Consider the following 20,980-nt stretch of genomic DNA (forward strand, 5'->3'; position numbering starts at 1 on the left):
GCAGGCAGATCTCTGAATTTTAGGCCTCCTGGTCTACATAGCAAGTTCCAGGATAGCTAAGGCTACACAAAGAATCCTTGTCCCATACTAACAAAAAGAAGCAGTGGCCACAGCAGCTACTGCTGGGTGTCTTAGTCAGGTTTCTACGACAGTCATCAAACACCACAACAGAAGAAGCAGCCAGTGGAGCAGAGGGTTCATTTCAGCGTCCAACTCTGTGGTCACACTTCATCACTGAGGGAAAAACAGGGCAGGAACCTGGAGGCAGGAACAGAGGCAGAGGCCATGAGAGAGTCCTTTCTTCTGGCTTGCTTCTTAAGCACCGGGAATACTAGCCCAGGAATGGCACTGTTTATAGTTGGTCTCTTCCACTTCAGTCATCAACCAAGAAAATGCACCACAGGTTTGCCCACAGGCCATTCTGATAGAGGCCTAAAATGACCCTAGATTGTGTCTGTCAAGTTGACATAAAACTAGCCACCATGCTTACCTTTAGAGTAAGCAGATAGTTGATGAGGGAAAGTTTCTCTCAGAAAGCGGTAAAGGAGTCATAAAGTATCAAGGGACTGGGCAATGTAGATCAGTGGTCAGGCCCTAGATTCAATCTCCGTTACTACAAAAACAATAATGGAGCTGTTTCAGCCTGTTGAATTAATGGGATGAGATAGCAATTGTGCTATCCTAGAGATACCAGATTCATTCCATAGCTTCTGCTAGGGGAGTCTTCTAGAAAAATCCTACTCGAAAGTTATCAGAATTTTCGATTGTAAAGGCTAATTGACAGGAAATTGAAAGGACAAAAGAATACACTAAAAACCACCACTGGACCAATAGCCTGGCTGCTTCTGTAAATAAATGGCTCAAGACGTTTCACTTCCCTGCTGAGACAGGGAGTGGGAAGGGAAGGCAGGGATGGGGAAGAAGGGAAAACTACTCAATACGAAAGACTTGAAGAAGAGCAATGATTTCTGAACTTTACTGAATAGTGAGCCCATCAGACTTAGGAAGAAAAATAAATAAAATTAACGGATATATTTAAATATTTTTATTTTTTTTTTTATTTTTTATGTTTTGGCAAGAGATCTGGTCTTAGCCGGGTGTGGTAAAAGCCAGCATGCCTATTAATCCCAGTACTGAGGAGACAGATCTCTGTGAGTCTGAGGAAAGCCTGGTCTACATAGTGAGCTTCAGGAGTGAGAGCCTGCCTCAAACAAACAAAACAAACAAACAAACAAACAAACAGAAACCTAAAACAAAAGGAGTGTTCTTGCTGTGTTCAGACTTGCTCTGAACTCTCAAGCAGTCCTCTACAAGGCCTTAGTAGCTGGAACTATAGGCACATTCCTTCTTAGGCTCTTTTTTATTGTACTGTAAATAAACTTAACTTTCTTTAACATTTTTTTTTTTTTTCCTTTTTAAGAGTCTTACTATGCAGCATTCACTGTCTTGGAGCTCATAGAGATTCACCTGCTTCTGTCTTGCTAGTGCTGGAGTTAAAGGTGTAAACTACAGTGCAAGGCTTAACTGCTGTCTTCGTTGTTTGTTTGTCTTAAAGATTTTTATTTTGCTTGTGTGTGCATGGCCAGTGGCTGCATGGGCTTGTGTGTGCATGGGCCAGTGACTGCAGTGGCTGCAGAGACCAGAAGAGGGCGCTGGATTCCCTAGAGCTGGAGTTCTAGGCAAATTAGGAGACATTCAATGGATGCTGGGAAACGAACTCTGGTCCTCTGTAAGAGCAGTGAGCATCTTAACTGCCAAGCCATCTCTCCAGTCCTGAACACTTTTCCTTACAGTTCCACGAGGTGTTGGTTTTCTTTCCAGCTGCATTTCCATTTGCTTTGTTGGGGCACTTTATCCATTCTGGAAATGAATCCCATGTCAGGTATGTTTTATAGAAAGTCTTCATTCTCTTAAGAGTTCAAGAAACAGAAGGTTAGCTGGGCATGGTGGTACACACCTCAGGAGGCAGAGGCAGAGGCAGGTGGATCTCTGAGTTTGAGGTCAGCGTGGTCTACAGAGAGAGTTCCAGGACAGCCATGGCTATACAGAGAAATCCTGTCTCGAAAAACCAAAAAAAAAAAAAAAAAAAAAAAAAAAAGAAACAGAAGTTCAGAAGTTCATGTCTTTGTCTCCACAGGCACCTGCACTTAAATGCACAAACCCTGCCACACACGAGCATGTAATGACAAGAAAAGGAAAAGGCACTAAAGATACTTAGAGCCCAGCCGGGGCAGATCCACAGTCCCAGCTACTTTGGATCCTGAGGCAGTGGGTTTGTAGAGAGTTCTGGGCCAGCCTGGGCACTTTAGTGTGACTGTCTCAAACTTAAAAAGGCTGCGGATGTTAGCTCAGTGGAAAGGTATTTGCTTGACCTGTGTGAGGCCCTGGGTTTACACTCTAGCACCAGAAATCAGTTAGTCAGGCCAGTATCAGTACCTGTCATCAGAGCACTGATAATTAAAGCCTATGATGAAATATATCCATCTAAATGTCTAAAACTGAAAAGGGCTGAAAGTACTAAGAGTTTACATAAGTCGGGTCAGTGCATTATTTGGGAGGGTGAAGTGCTGCAAGTGCTGTAGGACATTGTTGATTTGTGTGGAAGCTAAGTATACCCAGACCAGCCAGGGTCCGAGGCGTGCACCCTCTAGGGATACCTCTGTAACCCTAGCATTGGAAGCAGGGAGGGTTCACGGTCACCTGACCTACATAGTGGCCATACTTGAGGCCAGCATGGGTTGTATGAAACCCTGTCACAAAACAACAATAACACTCCTCCATTGTATGATCAAGCTTTTTCAATCATAGGTGATTGACTGCCTGATAGAAATTCTATATTCAGAGCCTCTGGAGAACAAATTTAATATATAGTATTTATTCAACGTAAGCCATGCAGTAGTCAGTGTTGCAAATAGTGCTGTTGTCAATACAAGTAGGCAGGGTCTTTATGTAGCTCCAGCTGCCCCAGAACTAACTCACTGTGTTCTGCCTGGCCCTGAATCCACCTGCCTCTGCCTGCTGAGTGCTGGGATCAAAGGCATACACCATCACGCCTGGCTCTGCTCACAATGCTTTTAGTGTATAGCCAGAACCTAAGTCATTCTAATTTTTTTTTTTTTGAGGAACCACATTACTTGTATTCTTGTATTTCAGAAATTTCTCAGTTTTAATTTATAACATGGCAAGTTTTGATAGATCTACATAAATAAGTAATAAAGACCTTAGTAATTAAGAGCAGCCACTATAATGAACGAAGCATGTGCCTTGCTTGTCATGGAGCAGAGGACTGAAGCTGTCACTGTCTTGGGTATAAAAGTGATGGTGTGCGATCCATCAGATCTTGAGCACAGTGACACACGCCCGCTGCTCCCAGTGTTTGGTTTGGATGGCATTGCAGTGATGGTACAGTTTCCCTGAGTACCGGTGATACTGTCCGTCACTCTTTAGTTGTCCTGTAGACTCTGGACAGTCAAGCTGTGGGCGAGTGACACTTCATTATAAACAAGACTTAATTGGAGCTGTTATGAGATATTTCATTTAAATATTGGATCTGTGTTTTAAAAATATTTACGTATTTATTTTTGTGTGTGTGTGAGTGTGCCTGAGACCAGAGGAGGATGGGGAATTCTCTGGAGATGGAGTTACAAGTGGTTGTAAGCCACCCCCACATTGGATGCTGGGAACCAACATTCAGGTCCTCTGGAAGAGCAACAAGTGTTCTAACTACCGAGTCTTTGTTTTTTGTTTTTTAATGAAGTACAGTATCTCACCATCTTATTGCTGCAGAGAACATGCTACTAATGCAAGCTTCAAAATGTCAGTAGCTTTGACTGTCAGGGACTACACATTTGAAATTTCCATGTACTTTGCAGAATAGATGGTTTCTTGGATTTTATGTGAATTTATTGTGAGGATTTTTGTATGCATTCATTTAAAATGTTGACTGGGTTTTGAGTTAATAGATATACACACACCCTTTGACTGAAACCATGTTGAAGATATCTTCATGAAGTTTGTATATTTGTCTATGTATGCATCCCAGGAAAACATTAATGAGGAAGGGTCTGCAGAGCACGTGACCTTGATCAACTTTCTCCTTTCTGGTCTTGCAGAACACATAATCTCCTAAGTCAGTTTTCTTCCTGGGTTTGGTGAAAGAGCCATCCAAAGAAGGAAGGCTTGAATGTCTCCGGGAGAACCTGCCTTTCTCTGCATCTGTTTTTGTAGAGAGGAGGCAGTGACAGTGCCCAGAAGTCTTTGAGGTTTTCATCCCGGAAGCAGGAGCATCCTGGAACTGTGCAGTGACTGTCACAGAGCCCCAATCTTCTGAGACCCAGACCAACTCCAGCTTCTTCTAGGAAATTCTCTGGACTCTTGCAGCCCACTTCCACATCTCCTTTCTTCCCCTTGCTCCTGTGGAAATCACTGTCCACGGCCCCGTTAGGTGGCGTCTCCTGCTGTCTTCTCAGCACATGCTCTCTGGAGTTGGATTCCTGACTTAGATTTCTTCAGCTGCCGCAGGGGTTAGGCTCACAGGGTTGGCTTTGGTCATGCACTCCTTTCCCATGGCTGGACCCAGTTCCCAGCACCTGTGGCTTGTCAGGAGGTTGAGGTTGAGTTGGTGCTAAATCAGCTGTGAAGATTAGCAACGACTTGGGCAGTGAGAGCCAGGCCTCTGACTTAGTTTGATATGCTTAGTGACTGATGTGTTGTGAAGCACAAAGAAAATCGGCCTGTGTTTTATTTTAGTGCTGAAGTACCAGGTAAAATATGCGTTAATGCTACATTAACACAACCCTAGTGTTTCATTTAAAAATGCGTAGGATTTAAGAAAATCAAGTGGTTCAAATATTTAACTTTTTGACATACCTCAGAATGGTAATTAAAAACCCAAGTTAATAAAAAATATAATTTTGAACATTAATTATTCTTCCTGGGTAGGTTAGTAGACAAAATTTAAATATTATTTCTAAAGAAAATTTACCAAGATGTCCCACATTAACTGAGTTTATTAAATATAAAATAGATTTATTTTTTTTAAAGATTTATTTATTTATTATATGTAAAGTACACTGTAGCTGTCTTCAGACACTCCAGAAGAGGGAGTCAGATCTCATTACAGATGGTTGTGAGTCACCATGTGGTTGCTGGGATTTGAACTCTGGACCTTCGGAAGAGCAGTCAGGTACTCTTAGCAACTGAGCCATCTCACCAGCCCCCTAAAATAGATTTATTATTTATTAATAAATAAATATTAGATCTTTCTGTTTAAGGTGTTTTCCCTGTATGAGCTGACGCTAGGAGGAGAAGCCAAGGGACCACTAAGCTGCTGCCCTTCCTCTAGTCAGACATTGCTAGACTCCCCTGTGCTATGCTAACTTTGAGGACTTGAGGCCAGTGGGCTGACTGTAGTCTTTAGTTGCTAGTAATCTGCGTTTTTTTTCCTCCAAAACAGGATTTCCTGCTTGTCTTGATGCCCTTCAGTTTCATCTGTTGAGAAAGTCTTTGAGCTCTGTTGAGACTTAATCTTCAGGCAGAAGCTTTGCCCTATTGGCTGCTTTTCTTCCTCCTGAGGATTATGCAGGGAGGTCAGGCTTCTAAAAGAGGACACTGCAGGTGAGCCTGCCAGCTTGTCCAGGCTTTCAGAGTGCACTGTATCACGCCATGGGAGGAGGGGGTGGGGGTACTGGAGGTCAAGGGCAGGGGCTGGCACATGCTGCCCAAGTGCTCTCCTGCTGAGCCTTACCCCCCAAACCCAAGCTTTCCTTAAAAAGATGTCTTCTATCTGCCCCCACACCCTTAATGGCCCCATCACTAGGATTTGGATCTGTGTATGTCAGCTTGTATATACATGTGATTTGGGAACAAAAGCTTCAAAACACAGCACTCTTTCTGTAAACAAGTCAAAGTTTGCTACTCTTTGATTTCATTATCATAGCTACCCTTTCTGAAGCTCTTTTGTTGAGCTATAACAGAAATGTGCACATACTGTCCTTTCCCAGTGACTTTTCATAAATTAAGCACATCCCGCAGCAGCCGCAGATCAGACAGAACATTTCCAGTCCCTGGGGAGGCTCCCGTGGGGAGGCTTCTGTGTGGTGTCTTCTGTTCACTGACCTCTCCCGTGGGAGCCACCAACCTACTTTCTGGCAGTGTGTGTGTGTGTGTGTGTGTGTGTGTGTTGTAAAACCCAGTAAATTAATTTCAAGACCCAGTGGGTCTCAACTTGCTACTTGGAAAAAATATAGCCATGTTTTGTCTAATTATTCTTTTTTCTTTTTTTTTTTTTCTGAGACAGGATTTCTCTGTATAGCCCTGACTGTCCTGGAACTCACTCTGTAGACCAGGCTGGCCTCGAACTCAGAAATCCTCCTGCCTCTTCCTCCCAAGTGCTGGGATTAAAGGCATACGAGACTGCCCGGCTCGTCTAATTATTCTTGAAGTAGGAATTTTCTTCTTTTGTAGATGAAAAAGATGAAGTCCAAGATGACTTGATTTCCCCCAGGATCCCATGGCTTGTGCTGTGTTTCTTTTCCCTGAGCTGAGGAGTGTCTTGTTTCGAAGGTCAGTGGTAGCTGTTTCTGTTTCATGCTCAGCCTTTCCCTCTTAATGTGCTCCGGGAATGGATGCTCATTATGAAGACAGCTCAGTGGATTGCCGGTATTAGCACTCTGAACATGAGTCAGATGCAGCTGATGGTTGCTTTGATGGTGTCTTGGGAGTTTTCTTGGCATTAGTCCTCTGGTCTCAGGGTAGAAAGAACCTGCAGGGACATGGACAGCCTGGGCTGTCACCATGCAGGACAAGCTCAGTGCCTCTCATGTCTCTCTGGTGTGGCTCATTGAGAGATCCTGTCTCGGGGCCTTAGCCTTCTTTCTGGACAGTCTATCCCGTCATCCTTACATTCTGATTGAGAGGCCGATTCTTTGAACCAACACCTCTTGGAGTTGCTGAGGCCGTGCCCCACAGTCTGTACCTAGAAATTCCTGCTTGAGTATGCGCCGAGGGACTCAGTCAGGCCGGAAATGTTTGCTAACTTTGTCAGTGCTTCGCTGAGACTTAGTTCCAAGAACCTTGAGTTTTCAGGTTCTTCCCCCATGGTAGAATGACCTGGTTGGCAAGGCTGTCAGACATGGGGCATAGCAGTGAGTAAAACAAGCTCCTTCCAACATAGAGTCCATTGTCTGTCTGTCTTTCTTTCTTTCTTTCTTTCTTTCTTTCTTTCTTTCTTTCTTTCTTTCTTTCTTTCTTAGGTTTTTCGAGACAGGCTTTCTCTGTGTATCCCTGGCTGTCCTGGAACTTACTCTGTAGACCAGGCTGGCCTTGAACTCAGAAATCTGCCTGCCTCTGCCTTCCAAGGGCTGGGATTAAAGGTGTGCGCCACCACTGCCCGGCTAGAGTTCATTTTCTGTTGAAGCGTGCAGATGAAGGCTTATTGTCAAGAGCTAATGAAGTTATACAGGATAAAGCAGGTTGTTGTTTTGAGGCTGGGTCTCTCTATGTTGCCCATTCTGTTGGAAAACCCAAGCTCACATGCTCCTCCCACATCTGACTCCTCCCAGGTAGCTGGGACTACAGGTAACATGCTGCCAGGCCTGCCTCCGTCTGTCTTTGTCTTTTCTTCCTTTTCTGTTCTGTTCGTGACAGTCTCACTGTGTAGTCAAGGCTGGCCTCACATTCTTCCTGCCTCAGCCTTTAGTGCTGAGACTTACAGGTGTGTGGCCACCACGCCTGGACTAACTAGCTGTTTCTTACCACAAGGGTAGCATTTTCAAGTGTTAGCTGTTCCCGGGGCTTTCCAGTGTGTAGTCTAGTTTGACTGAGATGTGGACATGTTTCTGAACCTGTCTGAGAAACAAGTGGAAATGTACCTAGACCTGTTAATTCTGTAGTGCTGGGTGGGAGCACTGGGAACTCTAAAAGGCTTTGTGTTTATTCTTTGTTCCTGGCTGTGCATTAGCTGATGTTCAGAAGTGCATCTCAGTACTTTATTTCTGTTGTCTTCTTAACTGGGACTGTTGTCAAACTGTCTTCTAGATATTTATGTTTATGTCAGTTGTCTTAGTTACTTTTCTGTTGCTGTGCCAAAGTACCATGACCAAAGTTGTTTATTACTGAGCCCGCTTAGATGGCTGGGAGGAAGTGATGAGTCGAGAAAGGAGGGAAGCAGGGGGTTGAGTCAATCAAGAGCCAGGCGAGCACACGGTGACCTCTCAGTCACTTTCCAGGAACCTGGCTGGGGTATGTGGTCGGTCATCAGTGCCGCATCCTTTGCCAATGCCCTTTACTCCCTTGAAATAGTTTGGAGATAGTTGATAGTCAAATAGGGTTGTTTTTTGTTTTGTTTTGTTTTTTAAAGTTTATTTATTTTATGTGTATGAGTACACTGTAGCTGTCTTCAGACACACCAGAAGAGGGCATCAGATCTCATTACAGATGGTTGTGAGCCACCATGTGGTTGCTGGCAAATGAATTCAGGAGCTCTAGAAGAGCAGTCAGTGCTCTTACCTACTGAGCAGTCTCTCTCCAGCCCATCAATTAGGTTTTTAAAAGCTGAATCTACGCCCCGCCCTCCCCACCCTTAATCTTTCCTTTCAGTGCTGTTACTGGTGAGGGAGCCTGTAATGAATTCCGTCTTGGAAAGCCCAGTGCTCTTTCTGTAGATCTCAGTATTGATTTGAGACTTTCGGCAGGCAGGGTATGCTAGGGTGGGGGTGCCTCTGCTAGGTCTCAGAAATGATACCCCAGTGTGTGGCACCTTGGCATATGGAGCGTTTCTAAGTCAGAAACAACGGGGTTTGGTGCTTCTCTTCCAGGGCCGCTCTGAGCACCTAACTCTGCTGATGCCTGGAGGGACTTGAACGCTGCTCTACCGCACAGTTGCCAGCAGAGTTGCGTCTGTAACTTTCTTCTCTCAGACTCCCTCCCCAGCAGCCAGCTGCTGAGCCACATCCCAGGAAGGAGCATTTGACTCCACGCAGGGTAGACGTGGTGGATTAGCACTGACTCTCTGGGCCCTCAAAATTGTCAGCTTGTTCATGAAGAGTGTAGATAAGATTCTGTTTTCTGAGTTCTTGAAGTTCACTGGCCTGTGAGTACCCCTCTCTCTGGAGCTAAAATCTGTGTGCCCCTTCTTGTTAATCTTTATAGGGCAAAGAGAAAGTTCACTTTGCTTCTGTAGTTCCCAGCTCACAGTAAATTCATCTTTGACCTTTTCTTTAGACACACAAACTTGTCAAATGGGATTAGTATTGAAAAGCAGTAGAAGTATTTCTTTGTTCTTCCTCACAATACCCGCCCCACCCCACACGCATGCAATACACGTGCAGGCTTTATCTTTTTGTCCTGTAAGAACTCAGTTCAACCTACTGGGCTCTCTCATCAAGATCGACACAGGGCTCCTGACATCTCTTAAGCACCCTCTAGCAGTTTCTCCCCTCTGTACTTGTCTCCATAAGTGGGGGGGGGGGGGGGCGTTGATTACGCTGGCAGCTGGCCAGAAGGCTTGCTTAAGATGGCAAGGTTGTATTCAGCACTAAGGTTACGCTTAGGTTAAGTCTGTGCTCCAGGAGGAGACTTGCAATTTGCATTTAAAGCAGTGCAAAAAATAGTTTGTAAGTTGTGGAGTCATTTCAGCTGCTGGAACTTATGGATTGGACTGTCAGGTCCCCAGAGAGGAGCGAGCTTCAGGGGCATAACCGACCAGTGTGCCACACGCCCGCCACCACGTGGAAGTGAATGAGAGTCTAGTGGGTGGCGCTGCTTCCTTCCTTGTCCCTGTTTTTAGCTTTTCTTAAGACAAACTGGGATAAAATAAGAGAATTTTAACAGGTATCAAAAGAGAATTGGTGTCTGGTAAAGAAATAGGATGTGGAGTCGGCTGAGTCCCACCTACCTGGATTCCCAGTCCGGCCCAGCTTCATTTCTTCTAAAAGGTCAGACTGTCACATGGGGAGCTTTAAAAGGCTTTTTGTGAGCCAGAGGCAACCCTTCGTGAAATACTGAGAATTAAGAGGGAATTGGAAGAAAACAGGGGCGTACTGCTGATTAGGTAGTCAATTTAACACAGGCTAGAGTCTTCAGAGAGGAAGGCACCTCAGCTGAGGAAATGCCTCCATGAGATCCCTCGGTAGGGCATTTTCTCAATTAGTGATCAGTGAGGAAGGGTGGTGCCTTTCCTCGCTGGTGGTCCTGGGTTCTATAAGAAAGCAGGCTGAGCAAGGCATGAACCAGCCAGTCTGCAGCACCTCCGTGGCCTCTGCATCAGCTTCTCTCTCCAGGTTCCAGCCCTGCTTGAATTCCTGTCCTGACTTTCTTCAATGATGGACTATGATCTGGAAGTATAAGCTCAATAAAGCCTTTCCTCTCCAGGTTTGTTTTTGGTGTTTTTATCGAGGCAATAGACATCCTAACTAAGACGGTGCAACTTAAACAACAGTCACACCTAGAAAGAGTAGCGGGCATGAGCTGGCAGGGACTGTTGCGGCCTTAGTGAGGTCCCTCCCCAGCAAAGCCCAGACCATGACACAGGGGTTTCTTGCCCACCCACTGTCTTTCTGCTTCCTTCCACTTTTTCTTCTGTTGGAGACAGACTTCTGTGCTGCTCTGAGACTTGTGTGGTACTAGGCTGAGGGGGTGAAGAGACTGGAAGTCTTCTCAGAGCCACATTTTGAGTAACAGTTTAAAAACATTCGTGCCTTTTGCTTGAGTCTTGGTGTCTAGAGCTCTGCATGTGCCTTCACGCTAAGTGCTTCAGTCTTTCCCTGAAGGGTCTGTGTGACCCAGAGGGGCAGGTTCCCTTCCTTACAGAGGATGCTGTTTCCTGTTTACATCAGCATCACCACCCCTCTGGGACTGGCTCAGGAACTGTGGGAGGATGGGTGGAGGCTGAGGGGCTTGCTCTGCTTATCCTGTGCTCTGCGCCTGGGGAACGGGAACGGGAACGGGAACGGGGAACGGGAATGGGAAAGGAAGGAAGGCTCTTGAGGAAGAGGCGGGGCCCTGGAAAGAAATGGGGTTTCTAGGAGGGAAGTGTGCCCTGGGAAGGAGGAGAGGCCCTGGGAGCAGCCTATTCTGCATGCACTGACCTATGTCCATTAAGGAGGGAGGCGAGGAGGGTTACAGGAGCTCTGAGTAGCAACGGAGGGAGCCGGTGTGTTGTCCATGTGAGCTGGGAGTGGTATGGGGACTGTGTGTTCAGTAGAGTCTTAAGTGTGTAAGGTCTTAAGTGTGAGTTCAAGGAGGACACTGAGATGCATTGCTGGGGAAGGACTTTATTTGAAGAGCTCAGACCACGGCACCAGGGAAAAAGAGCATGGTAGACCTGAAGAGAGAGGGAGACTGGGCCTGGGCAGATCACACTGCCCTCAGCAGGCCTGTCACAGACACCCACACACACTCTACGGTGGCAGGTCCGACTCCCAGGTCCAGGATCTCAGCTAGAAAGTGAATGTACATCAGAGAGCATTGGTAAAGCTTGGGAAGCAGATGGCCTGGCTGCAGGCTTGTGATTTGAAACCACCTCCACTTCCACTCTCAGAAGTGCTTGAGAGACCCAGGGGCTAGAAAAATGCCTCCGTGGTTAAGGGCACTTGCTGTTCTTCCACAAGTTCTGGGTTCAGTTCCCAGCACCCACATGGTGGCTCATCTGTAACTTCATTTCATGGGGACCCAATACCCCCTTCTGGCCTTTCAGGATATAAGTATGTGCATGATGCACATAATACACACAGACACCTGTTGTGGATGGGCCAGGTACTTGAGAACCAATCCCCTAATGAATAAAGGAGCCAATCACTGGGCGAGTAGGCAGGACTTCTGGGTTGGACCGAGGAAGAGAGGAAGCTGGCGAGAGTTGGTTCCCTTTTTGGACAGGGACAGCACGATGGTAAGATATAGCTGCTAGAGTTTCCTGGTATCATGGCGGATCTGCAAGAATTTGCCACCAGAGGAATCAGATTTTAATAAGGCTTACAAGATTAGGTTTTAGTTGTTGTGCCCAGAGACTGAGTTACCATTGTTTCTGAAGGAAGTCTGTGTTGCATTTTCCTTCACGCAGCTCGTCTGGGTTCAAGAGAGAATGGTACAGCAGCAAAGTGAGGGTTCGCCAGAGGTGCACCACAAAGGCCATGGGGGATTTGAAGTATATGGGGCTGGTGTGGAAGCAACACCAGTGGGAACCTAGAGAGCTGGGTGGAGAGATTGGAGTTCTGAGTCAGAGTCTCCCTAAGATAAAAACAGGCCGGCCATGGGCTGCCAGTGCATGGCCGGCCAGGCTGCTGGGGCAGAGGCACAAGCATGGGAACATGCCCATTCATCTTTTTCAATATTTCCCGCAACAGGTGGCGAACCAACATGCTGGGCAAGAATGCACTAGAAATTAAGGTTATTAGCCTGAGAGAGTTTTCTTTCTTTTCTTTTTTAAAAGTGAGTAGCTGGGTAGCACTGAGTCACGTGAGACAAGTCACATGAGACAAGTCACATGGGCTTAAGTGCAGGAATTGAATCAGAAACTGCTGGCAGGCTCTGAGGTCGCCTGCTGTGAGGAATGCAGGCTGCTCTGAGTCAGCTGTAGAATAGAAGGTGCCTACTTCTTGGGGCAGAGATTGAACTGTGAATTTATAAAATTGGGATTATTTGCTTTTAGGATAGGTTTATATACAGATTTTGTCGGAATCAAGTCGGGAATTTCGCCTGTGGTTTGGAACTAGGATAGGGAAATTTAGTCATTGACTTCAAGTAGAGAGGGCAGTGAACAGGTATTAATAGAATAAACATCTGTGACTCCAGGCAGAGAGCCAAACAGATAGATGGTATAACAAGTTGGCTGCTTTAGACAGAGAGCTGAATCATAATATGATATAAAATTGCTTTACTTGCCTTGTGGGATACTCATATTCTGTCTAACGTGGGCTCCACGGGAATACTGGGTTTTATATCCTCTTGGCAAGATAGGAAAGGCCTAAGTATAGACACAGTATTTTAGTTTACTTCATTTGTTATGGATTGTTTTAGTTTGAACTAGCATAGGGGATATTAGTAACTGACTCCAGAGTAGAGAATACAGTGATAATCATTGCCTGCTTTGAACAGGTATTAATTATCGATGTCTGTGGCTCCAGGTAGAGAGCTCAACAGACAGATATTATATAGGTATTAATAAAATATGTCTGTGGCTCTGGGCAGAGAGCCAAACAGAAAGATGGTATATATTGTTTAACCAGCCACAGGAAGCTTATATTCTGCTAACGTGGGCTCAACAGGAATCTTGAATGTCTTTTCCTGCTTGGCAAGATAGGAAAGGCCTAAGTATAGGTACACACAGTATCTTAGTTTACTTCATTTGTTTTAGATTGTTTTGATTTTCAAAATGGGTGTGATTTTGAGTTTTGTGGTTATATTATTCCTCTGGGAGAGAGGTCTAAATAAAGGGTGTTCAGATTATGGGCTCAAGGATATGATGATTTGGGAAAAAGGTTTTGTCTTTGTGTTTTTGGAAAAGGTTATTAAGGTATTTACACCTTCCAGAGTTCAATGGATCAGATTTGATAGAGGGAGACCCCCTGAAGAACTAGATTCCAGAGAATCAAACAAAAAGGTTATCTTGATAATGCTAAAAAATTGTTTTGAGATTTGTATATTATAGAATATACAGCCTTGGTGAGTCTCCTCTTGAACTCTGGATGTCTTGGACTTAGAGCTGGATCCAGTCAAGACAGAGATATCAGAGGCTAAAGCAATCATTGGTATGGCCTTCTTAAGGCCAACCAACTCTTACCCTCCCTCCCCAAATATCTCAATGCCCATATTCAGCTTGAAGAAGTTATGAAGTGTTGTTGCCCCAGTTCCCTGGGCTTTGGGGCTTGAGGGGGTTATTATAGATTGTTATTCTAGGGAATGTAGAAATGGTCATAATTGAGACAGGAAGGAATAGCTATAAACTCATTTTGTAGAAATCTTTTTAATTGTTACTAAGTTGAAGTCATTGTTTCTTATTTTGGTACAGAATATATTTTGATGCAAAGTCAAGGTTTATATTGGTATAAATTTCTTCTATTGATACAAAAATTTTGAAAGTACAGGGCTTAGACCCAGTCCTTCTGTAACTGTTATGATAAACTGACCTTAGGTGATTAAGCCTGTGAGTTAAGGGCCAAATAGAAAATTCATGGCTCTGAGTTTATTGTTAGGGTATTTTCAGAGATTTTAATTAGAAATAGCTGAGAGTAGTTAACGGAGAACAGTCTAGATTGCTTTATATAGATAGTTGGTTTTCAAAAACATCAGAAATCCACAGAATGTGACAATGTTATTTATTCACTTGTTGTTGAGACAGATCTGCTCCTAACAGTTTCCCATTCCTGGATTCAAAGAAGCAACTGAGTATCTAAACCTCCAAGTGAAGTTGCACATTTGTGGCTAGGTGATCACCGGGCAGAAAATTGCCCGTTTCTCCTGCAGACCTTTAGAGTTCTTGAAAGGACACAATTTGTAGGTTAGGACAGCTTAGTTCTGCCGAGACAGAATATGCTGGTCCTTAATATTTCTGTATCTCTAAGGTCTGTCAGATTGTCCTGGGCCAGAAGGCTGAAGATTGATGCGCCATCTTCCTAACTTACTGGGGCTGTATAGGTAGGCAGTGGTCTCTACAGTTTGTCTCAGTTCTGGAAGCAGTGTTAGGCTTCCTATATGTTTTCAGTTAATGTTGGTCATTCTTGGATTTCTGATGGGGTTGAAAAACTTATAATTGCATAGCCAACCCAGGCTATTTACATTGAGAGAACAGATTTGAGAGGATGATTTCCAGATGGCATACTATCTAAAGCCAGGACATAAATCAAGGTAGAATCTTTTTAAAAAAAGATTTATTTATTTATTATATGTAAGTACACTGTAGCTGTCTTCAAACACTCCAGAAGAAGGAGTCAGATCTCTTGACGGATGGTTGTGAGCCACCATGTGGGTGCTGGGATTTGAACTCCGGACCTTTAGAAGAGCAGTTGGGTGCTCTTACCCACTGAGCCATCTCACCAGCCCCAAGGTAGAATCTTAAGTCTTTTAATTTAGGATAGATGACAATGTTCTATCCTAATGCCATAAATCCTATATCTTGTACTTTGTAGATTACGAAATGGTAATGGTTGTGCTCTGTATTTGAGAGAAAGGTTTTGTTTATTAGAACAGAAAGGGGAAAGTTCTGTGCACGGACCTGGTGCTGTTCTTGTAAACCAATCCCCTAATGAATAAAGGAGCCAATCACTGGGCGAGTAGGCAGGACTTCTGGGTTGGACCGAGGAAGAGAGGAAGCTGGCGAGAGTTGGTTCCCTTTTTGGACAGGACAGCATGATGATAAGATATAGCTGTTAGGTTTTCCTGGTATCATGGCGGATCTGCAAGAATTTGCCACCAGAGGAATCAGATTTTAATAAGGCTTACAAGATTAGGTTTTAGTTGTTGTGCCCAGAGACTGAGTTACCATTGTTTCTGAAGGAAGTCTGTGTTGCATTTTCCTTCACGCAGCTCGTCTGGGTTCAAGAGAGAATGGTACAGCAGCAAAGTGAGGGTTCGCCAGAGGTGCACCACAAAGGCCATGGGGGATTTGAAGTATATGGGGCTGGTGTGGAAGCAACACCAGTGGGAACCTAGAGAGCTGGGTGGAGAGGTTGTGGAGTTCTGAGTCAGTCTCCCTGAGATAAAAGCAGGTCAGCTATGGCCTGCCAGGCCTCCAAGTTACCGGCTCAAGGGTGGGAGTGTGCCCTTTTTTTTTTTTTTAATGTTTGGAATTTTAAAAATATTTCCCACAACAAACACCAACACAGACACGTAAACTAAAACCAAGTAAATCTGAAGGGGATGAGGCCCTCACTTCTGGCATACACACTGGCAAATTGTGTTGTGTGCATCCCAGGGGAGAGTGAGCACACACATGCATTCTTTTTTTTTTTTTTTTTTTTTTGCATTCTAATCCTAGGTTTTATTCAACAGTCCTTTCACTCTACACAAGTACAAACACAACCTTATCTAAAATGCTACAAAGTTATAAAACTCAAAACAAATTTTATAGTACTGACTGTACAATAAAAGCAAAAAGGGGCAATGTACACACTGCCAAGGTTAACCTGCAACATCACCATGAATGGCAGGTGACTGCTTTAACAGGTAGCCTGCGTTTGTTAGACATCACAAGTGCCTTAAGGGGTCTTCAATTTTGGTTGGGTTGCTTGTGTGAAATGAGGTCACCCAGGCAAATTCTGCATTCAAGTAATTTGTAAAGTGCCTAGCCCAGAGTTCTCCCTCTCTCCCCCCACCCCTTGGGAATGGTGCTCACTTTGGCCGGCTGTTGAAGGTTTTGTTTTGCTTCTGACCTGTGTGTTTTGTTTGTTCCTGAGAGGTGGGAGCAGGAGCGGCTGATGGGATAGCTACCCTGGTTTCCTCTAACTGTGTGAGATAAGGGAGTCTTTTTCCTAATGGAGGACCAGAGAAGGAGACCTGTGCTAAGTGTGGTGAACATGACCCAGCCTTCCTTCCCAGACTAGAGCTGCCACCTGCTGCAGACAGTTTTCCTGTACTTCTGAATTGTTTTTGTTTTGTTTTGTTTTCAGGGTTTTTTTTGGGGGGCGGGGAGGCAGGGTTTCTCTGTGTAGCCCTGGCTGTCCTGGAACTCACTTTGTAGACCAGGCTGGCCTCGAACTCAGAGATCCGCCTGCCTCTGCCTCCCAAGTGCTGGGATTAAAGGTATGGGCCACCACTGCCCGGCTGTTATTTTTTTTAAATGTGTATTTAGTTACTTATTGTGGGATGGAGGCATGTGTGTGGAAGCCAGAGGACAACCTTTTGCAAGTTGGCTCTCGTTCTCTGTATACTAGAGAATGAAGTCAGGCCATCAGGCCTGACAGCAGCTGTCTTCCCACTGAGCCGTCCTCTCGGCTCCACTGCTGACTTCAAAGCAAGCAAGCAAGCAAGCAAGCAAACACTTACAATGTGTGTGGGTGCTGCATGTGTGTTGGTCCCTGGTGTGGCCAGGCGAGCTCTTGAGCTGGGGTAACAGAAAGATGTGAATGCTGTACACTGAACTCAGATCTTCTGGAAGGGGAGGGAGCAGGCCCTCTTCACCGCAGAGCAAGCCCTCCAGTCCCTCATTCTGAGCTCTCTGCCCAGTATGTGCTGCTTTTATTACGGGCCAGAATTTGGGCTCAGGTCTGTCTTCAGCCCAGCATGGAAGCTGCTGTGGGGTGCTTCCCTTTGACAGCTATCCTGAGTGGAAGGAGGTGCCTGTGGGTTAAGGAGAGGCCAGAAAAACTGCAGGCTCTAGGTTCTTGGTGTGCTTGGTCCTGACCTCTGCCTGGCTGTAAGGGTGAGTAGCGGAGGTGGCCAGCTTCAGCATTCCCAGCTGTGGGTAGGAGCCTGAATGGGCATTGGCCTCTTGCCTAGCGGTACTCCTAAGAAGGGCTCCAAGGTGTTTATTTCAGAGACTTCCTGAGCTTGCTCATTGGAGGCTGGTAAAACCTGGGGAGTTCCCTTCCTTGAGGCCTGCTTCTTCTAGACTTACTCCGTGTCTTGGTCCCTTATCCCAGTCATCCTGAGGTAGTGGCAGCAGCCATAGTGCTTTGTGAGTTCTGTATCCTTTTCCTGACTTGAGCCTCAGGATACCTCTCTTTCCTCTTCTTTTAAGAGGAAGTAGAATCAGGTCAGGGAAGATGTATGTCAGGCTTGGGGTCCATAAAAGACTATTTTATTTATTTACTTACTGGAGACTATTTTTTGGTTTTCTAAATCAGGGTTTCTCTATCTAGTCTTGGCTTTTCTGGAACTCAATAAACTGAGAGATTCGCCTGTCTCTAGCTTCTGAGTGCTGAGACTAAAGGTGTGTGCCACTATGACCTCCTGACTTCTTATTTTATTTTTTAGACATTTCTACTGTATACCCTTGACTGATTTGGAAATTTGCTGTAGACCCATGCAAGCCTCAGACTCAATGCAGTCTCCTGCCTCATCCTTTTGGGAGCTGAAATCACAGGATTGTAGATACATGCCACCTTATATGGCCAGAGATTCTTAGCATCCTCTCCGTAAACCAACCCTCACCCTTCTCTCCCCACCCCCCATCACTAGCCTTTGTTTTTGTCCTTTCCTGCCTAGGAACCCAGCAGTCTCAGTGAGTCTCCTTGACAACGGGATAGATAAGTTAAAAATAACCCTGTGCTGGGCCTTCTCTGATGCTTGGCTCAGTTTCTGTGGCTTCTGGATGCTCCTAGAGTGTGTCTGTGGGTGGATTGCAGGTCGGGCAGGGCAGGTGCTTACAGTTTGAAGCCCTGAGGTTTAGGGATCAGAGCTACAATAGCCACCACGTGGCATTATTATCTAGTCTTACTACAGGTTGCCAGTAAGGTGTGAGTGTAAATGTTAACGAATGGAAAGTTGATGTTGGTGCCAGGACTTCACTTTCTCTGAGAGGAGCAGTCATGGAGGTGTTAGTGTTTAAAGCCTGACAGTGGAGTGGGACACAGCTCTGGCGCCATTTGCTTCTCTCTCCTCAGGGAATCCCTACACTGGACCGGAGGATATAGATCAGTGGTAGATAATGTTTTGGTCTTACATGAACAAGGCCCTAGGCTTAATTTCCCAGTACTGTAAAACAAGACAACACACAAAGGAACCCCTAAGGATGAGGGGGACCCTTACTGAGTCCTTTCATAAAATGAGAATATCAAAGTGTTCAGCTATCTTGGTCAGTGGTGATAGAGGCCGTGGTTCTTCCCCTTGGTTAGGTGCAGGTGCAGGAGGAGCAGGGTTTTCAGAAATGGACAGCTATTTCTGCGTGCTTAGGCTGACATAGGGGTGAGCCTGGGATACTTAAACGATGGCAGGCTCAGGGCCAGGCCCTCAGAAGTCAGTCACAGCCTCCTCTCTTTGCATTCTTTGGAGGCCATTTCTGTCTTCTTATACCTCCTCCAGGGTCCACGGTGTGGGGCTGTTGACAGATTGGGTATGGCATCCCTGTCTCTACTCATGTCAGAACACTGTCAGGATTACTGTGGCCCATCTATCTTGTCACCTCACTATGCCAGTGCACTGAGTTCTTTTAATGGGATCTCCTGTGACAACTGTTCACTTTTAGTAGTTCCCCAGCAGTTTTGACCTTTGCTCTTTATTTTTGCGTTGTGTAGGAATCAGAGTCCGAAGCAAAGCTAGATGGAGAGACAGCGTCTGACAGCGAGAGCCGAGCGGAAACAGCTCCCCTACCAACCTCCGTAGATGACACCCCAGAGGTCCTTAACAGGGCCCTTTCCAACCTGTCCTCAAGGTAACCTGGCTTAGTGTGCATGTGTCCATTGCTGGGTAAGACAGGCTTTTAGGGTTTGCGGCTCAAGGTTATTTTCTCTCCTCCATGTACACCCACTGTGAACATTTCCTTCAGTCCAGGAAGAACTAAGAAGTCTAAGACTCCTGACCCCCGCCCCCAAAACCAGTCCTCTTAACAACAGCTGTGTGCATGCCTGAGAAGCATAAATCATGAGATTGCAAAGCATTCTCTGAAAGTGTCCCTGTGTCCTTGTGTCCCTCCCGTGGGTAGGGCATCGTGAATCCTTAGCCTTACCACTAGCTTGCCGTGGAGTCTGTTTTCATTTCTCAGCATAATATGTACAGATATTACGTGCTGATTTAAAAATGCATTTGAATTAAAACCTATCCAGTTTGTTGTGTTGATGGTGGGGTGGGTTGCCGCATATTCTTGTAGACAAGCCTGGTGCATATTTGTGGCAGTCGGCATTTGTGGTCTAAGACAGCTGTTATCATTGTGATTTCAGGACCATGCTCTGTAGAAGCCAGCTGCAGGGAAACCGATTTTAGCTTCCTCTTTTCAGATAGAAGTGGCCACAGTACCGGGCAGTGGTGACACACACCTTTAATCCCAGCACTTGGGAGGCAGAGGCAGGCAGATTTCTGAGTTCGAGGCTGTCCTGGTCTACAGAGTGAGTTCCAGGACAGCCAGGGATTCACAGAGAAACCCTGTCTCAGAAAACCAAAAAAAAAAAAAAAAAAAAAAAAAAAAGAAGTGGCCACAGACACAGAAGGGAAGGACACTACCTTCTCTCTGGCTCTCCCTGCACTGCCGCCATGCTTTGAGGAGTGTGCTAGTGGCTTCTGCACCTGCTGAGTGACAGATGTGAGCAGGCAGTGGTGCTGAGGTCTTGCCCTCACCAGCTGTGCCTCTGCTGAGGTGATGCTGTGGAGAGGGTTACACTTAGGGGCCTCTAGTCCCACCTCCTTGGCTTGTGCCTGACAGATCTTTCTCTCTACGTAGGTGGAAGAACTGGTGGGTGAGAGGCATCCTGACTTTGGCCATGATCGCGTTTTTCTTCATTATCATTTACCTGGGACCAATGGTTTTGATGATGATTGTAAGTATCGTTGACAAGCCATGTTAATGTTGCATTCAGCTTTTCTTGGGATTGTCATCTCCAGTCTGCTGCTGACAGTGCCTGGTGGAAAGTTGCTTCTGGGACTCTTTGGAGCTCCAGGTTTCTCAGAACCCTCTGTCTCGGAGCACCTGTGACTTTTCCATGTGCCAGCTGTAGGGTCACTGGCATGAGTGGTGACCCCGGCTGTTGGTTCGTGTGAGACTCTGGCTTTGTTTCTTGTGTTCTTGGGGCTTGACTCACAGACTTAGAACACTTCATTAAGCAGTTGCAGGCCAAAGGACTTCAGTCCTCCCGCCTGTTTTAGTTTGGCTTTCGGTTGCTGTGATCAACACCATGTCCAAAAACAACTTGGGGAGGAGAGAAAGGGTTTATCTGGTTTACATGAGCTGACCACCTCCATCATGAAGGATTTGGGGCAGAACATTGGAGGCAGGAGCTGAAGCAGAGAGCACGGAGGATCACTGTTGGCCTGCTTGCTCCCCATGGCCGGCTCAGTCTGCTTTCTTATACATCCCAGGACTACTCAGTGATGGCACCACCTGAGGTGGACCGGGCTC

At 45.7% G+C, this 20,980-nt stretch overlaps 1 protein-coding gene across 5 annotated transcripts in view; it reads left to right on the forward strand.

Moving 5' to 3' along the window:
* Cds2 (CDP-diacylglycerol synthase (phosphatidate cytidylyltransferase) 2) overlaps window positions 1-20,980 on the forward strand; it is a 58,713-nt gene that overhangs the window by 20,741 nt on the left and 16,992 nt on the right. For 4 of the 5 annotated variants that reach the window (XR_866210.2, XM_030246706.1, NM_138651.7 and 1 more), the window contains exons 2-3: window positions 19,167-19,303; window positions 20,306-20,402. Coding sequence is in view for 4 of the 5 variants with exons in the window: in NM_138651.7 (NP_619592.1) it covers window positions 19,167-19,303; window positions 20,306-20,402 (234 nt within the window). In the remaining variant the exon portion in view is untranslated. Of the gene's footprint in view, window positions 1-11,860; window positions 11,888-19,166; window positions 19,304-20,305; window positions 20,403-20,980 lie in introns of those variants that run through there. The other variant, NM_001291039.1, reaches the window with a different exon arrangement.

This window comes from Mus musculus, chromosome 2 (genome assembly GCF_000001635.26).
Source record: "Mus musculus strain C57BL/6J chromosome 2, GRCm38.p6 C57BL/6J".
In the NCBI taxonomy this organism is placed as follows: domain Eukaryota; kingdom Metazoa; phylum Chordata; class Mammalia; order Rodentia; family Muridae; genus Mus; species Mus musculus.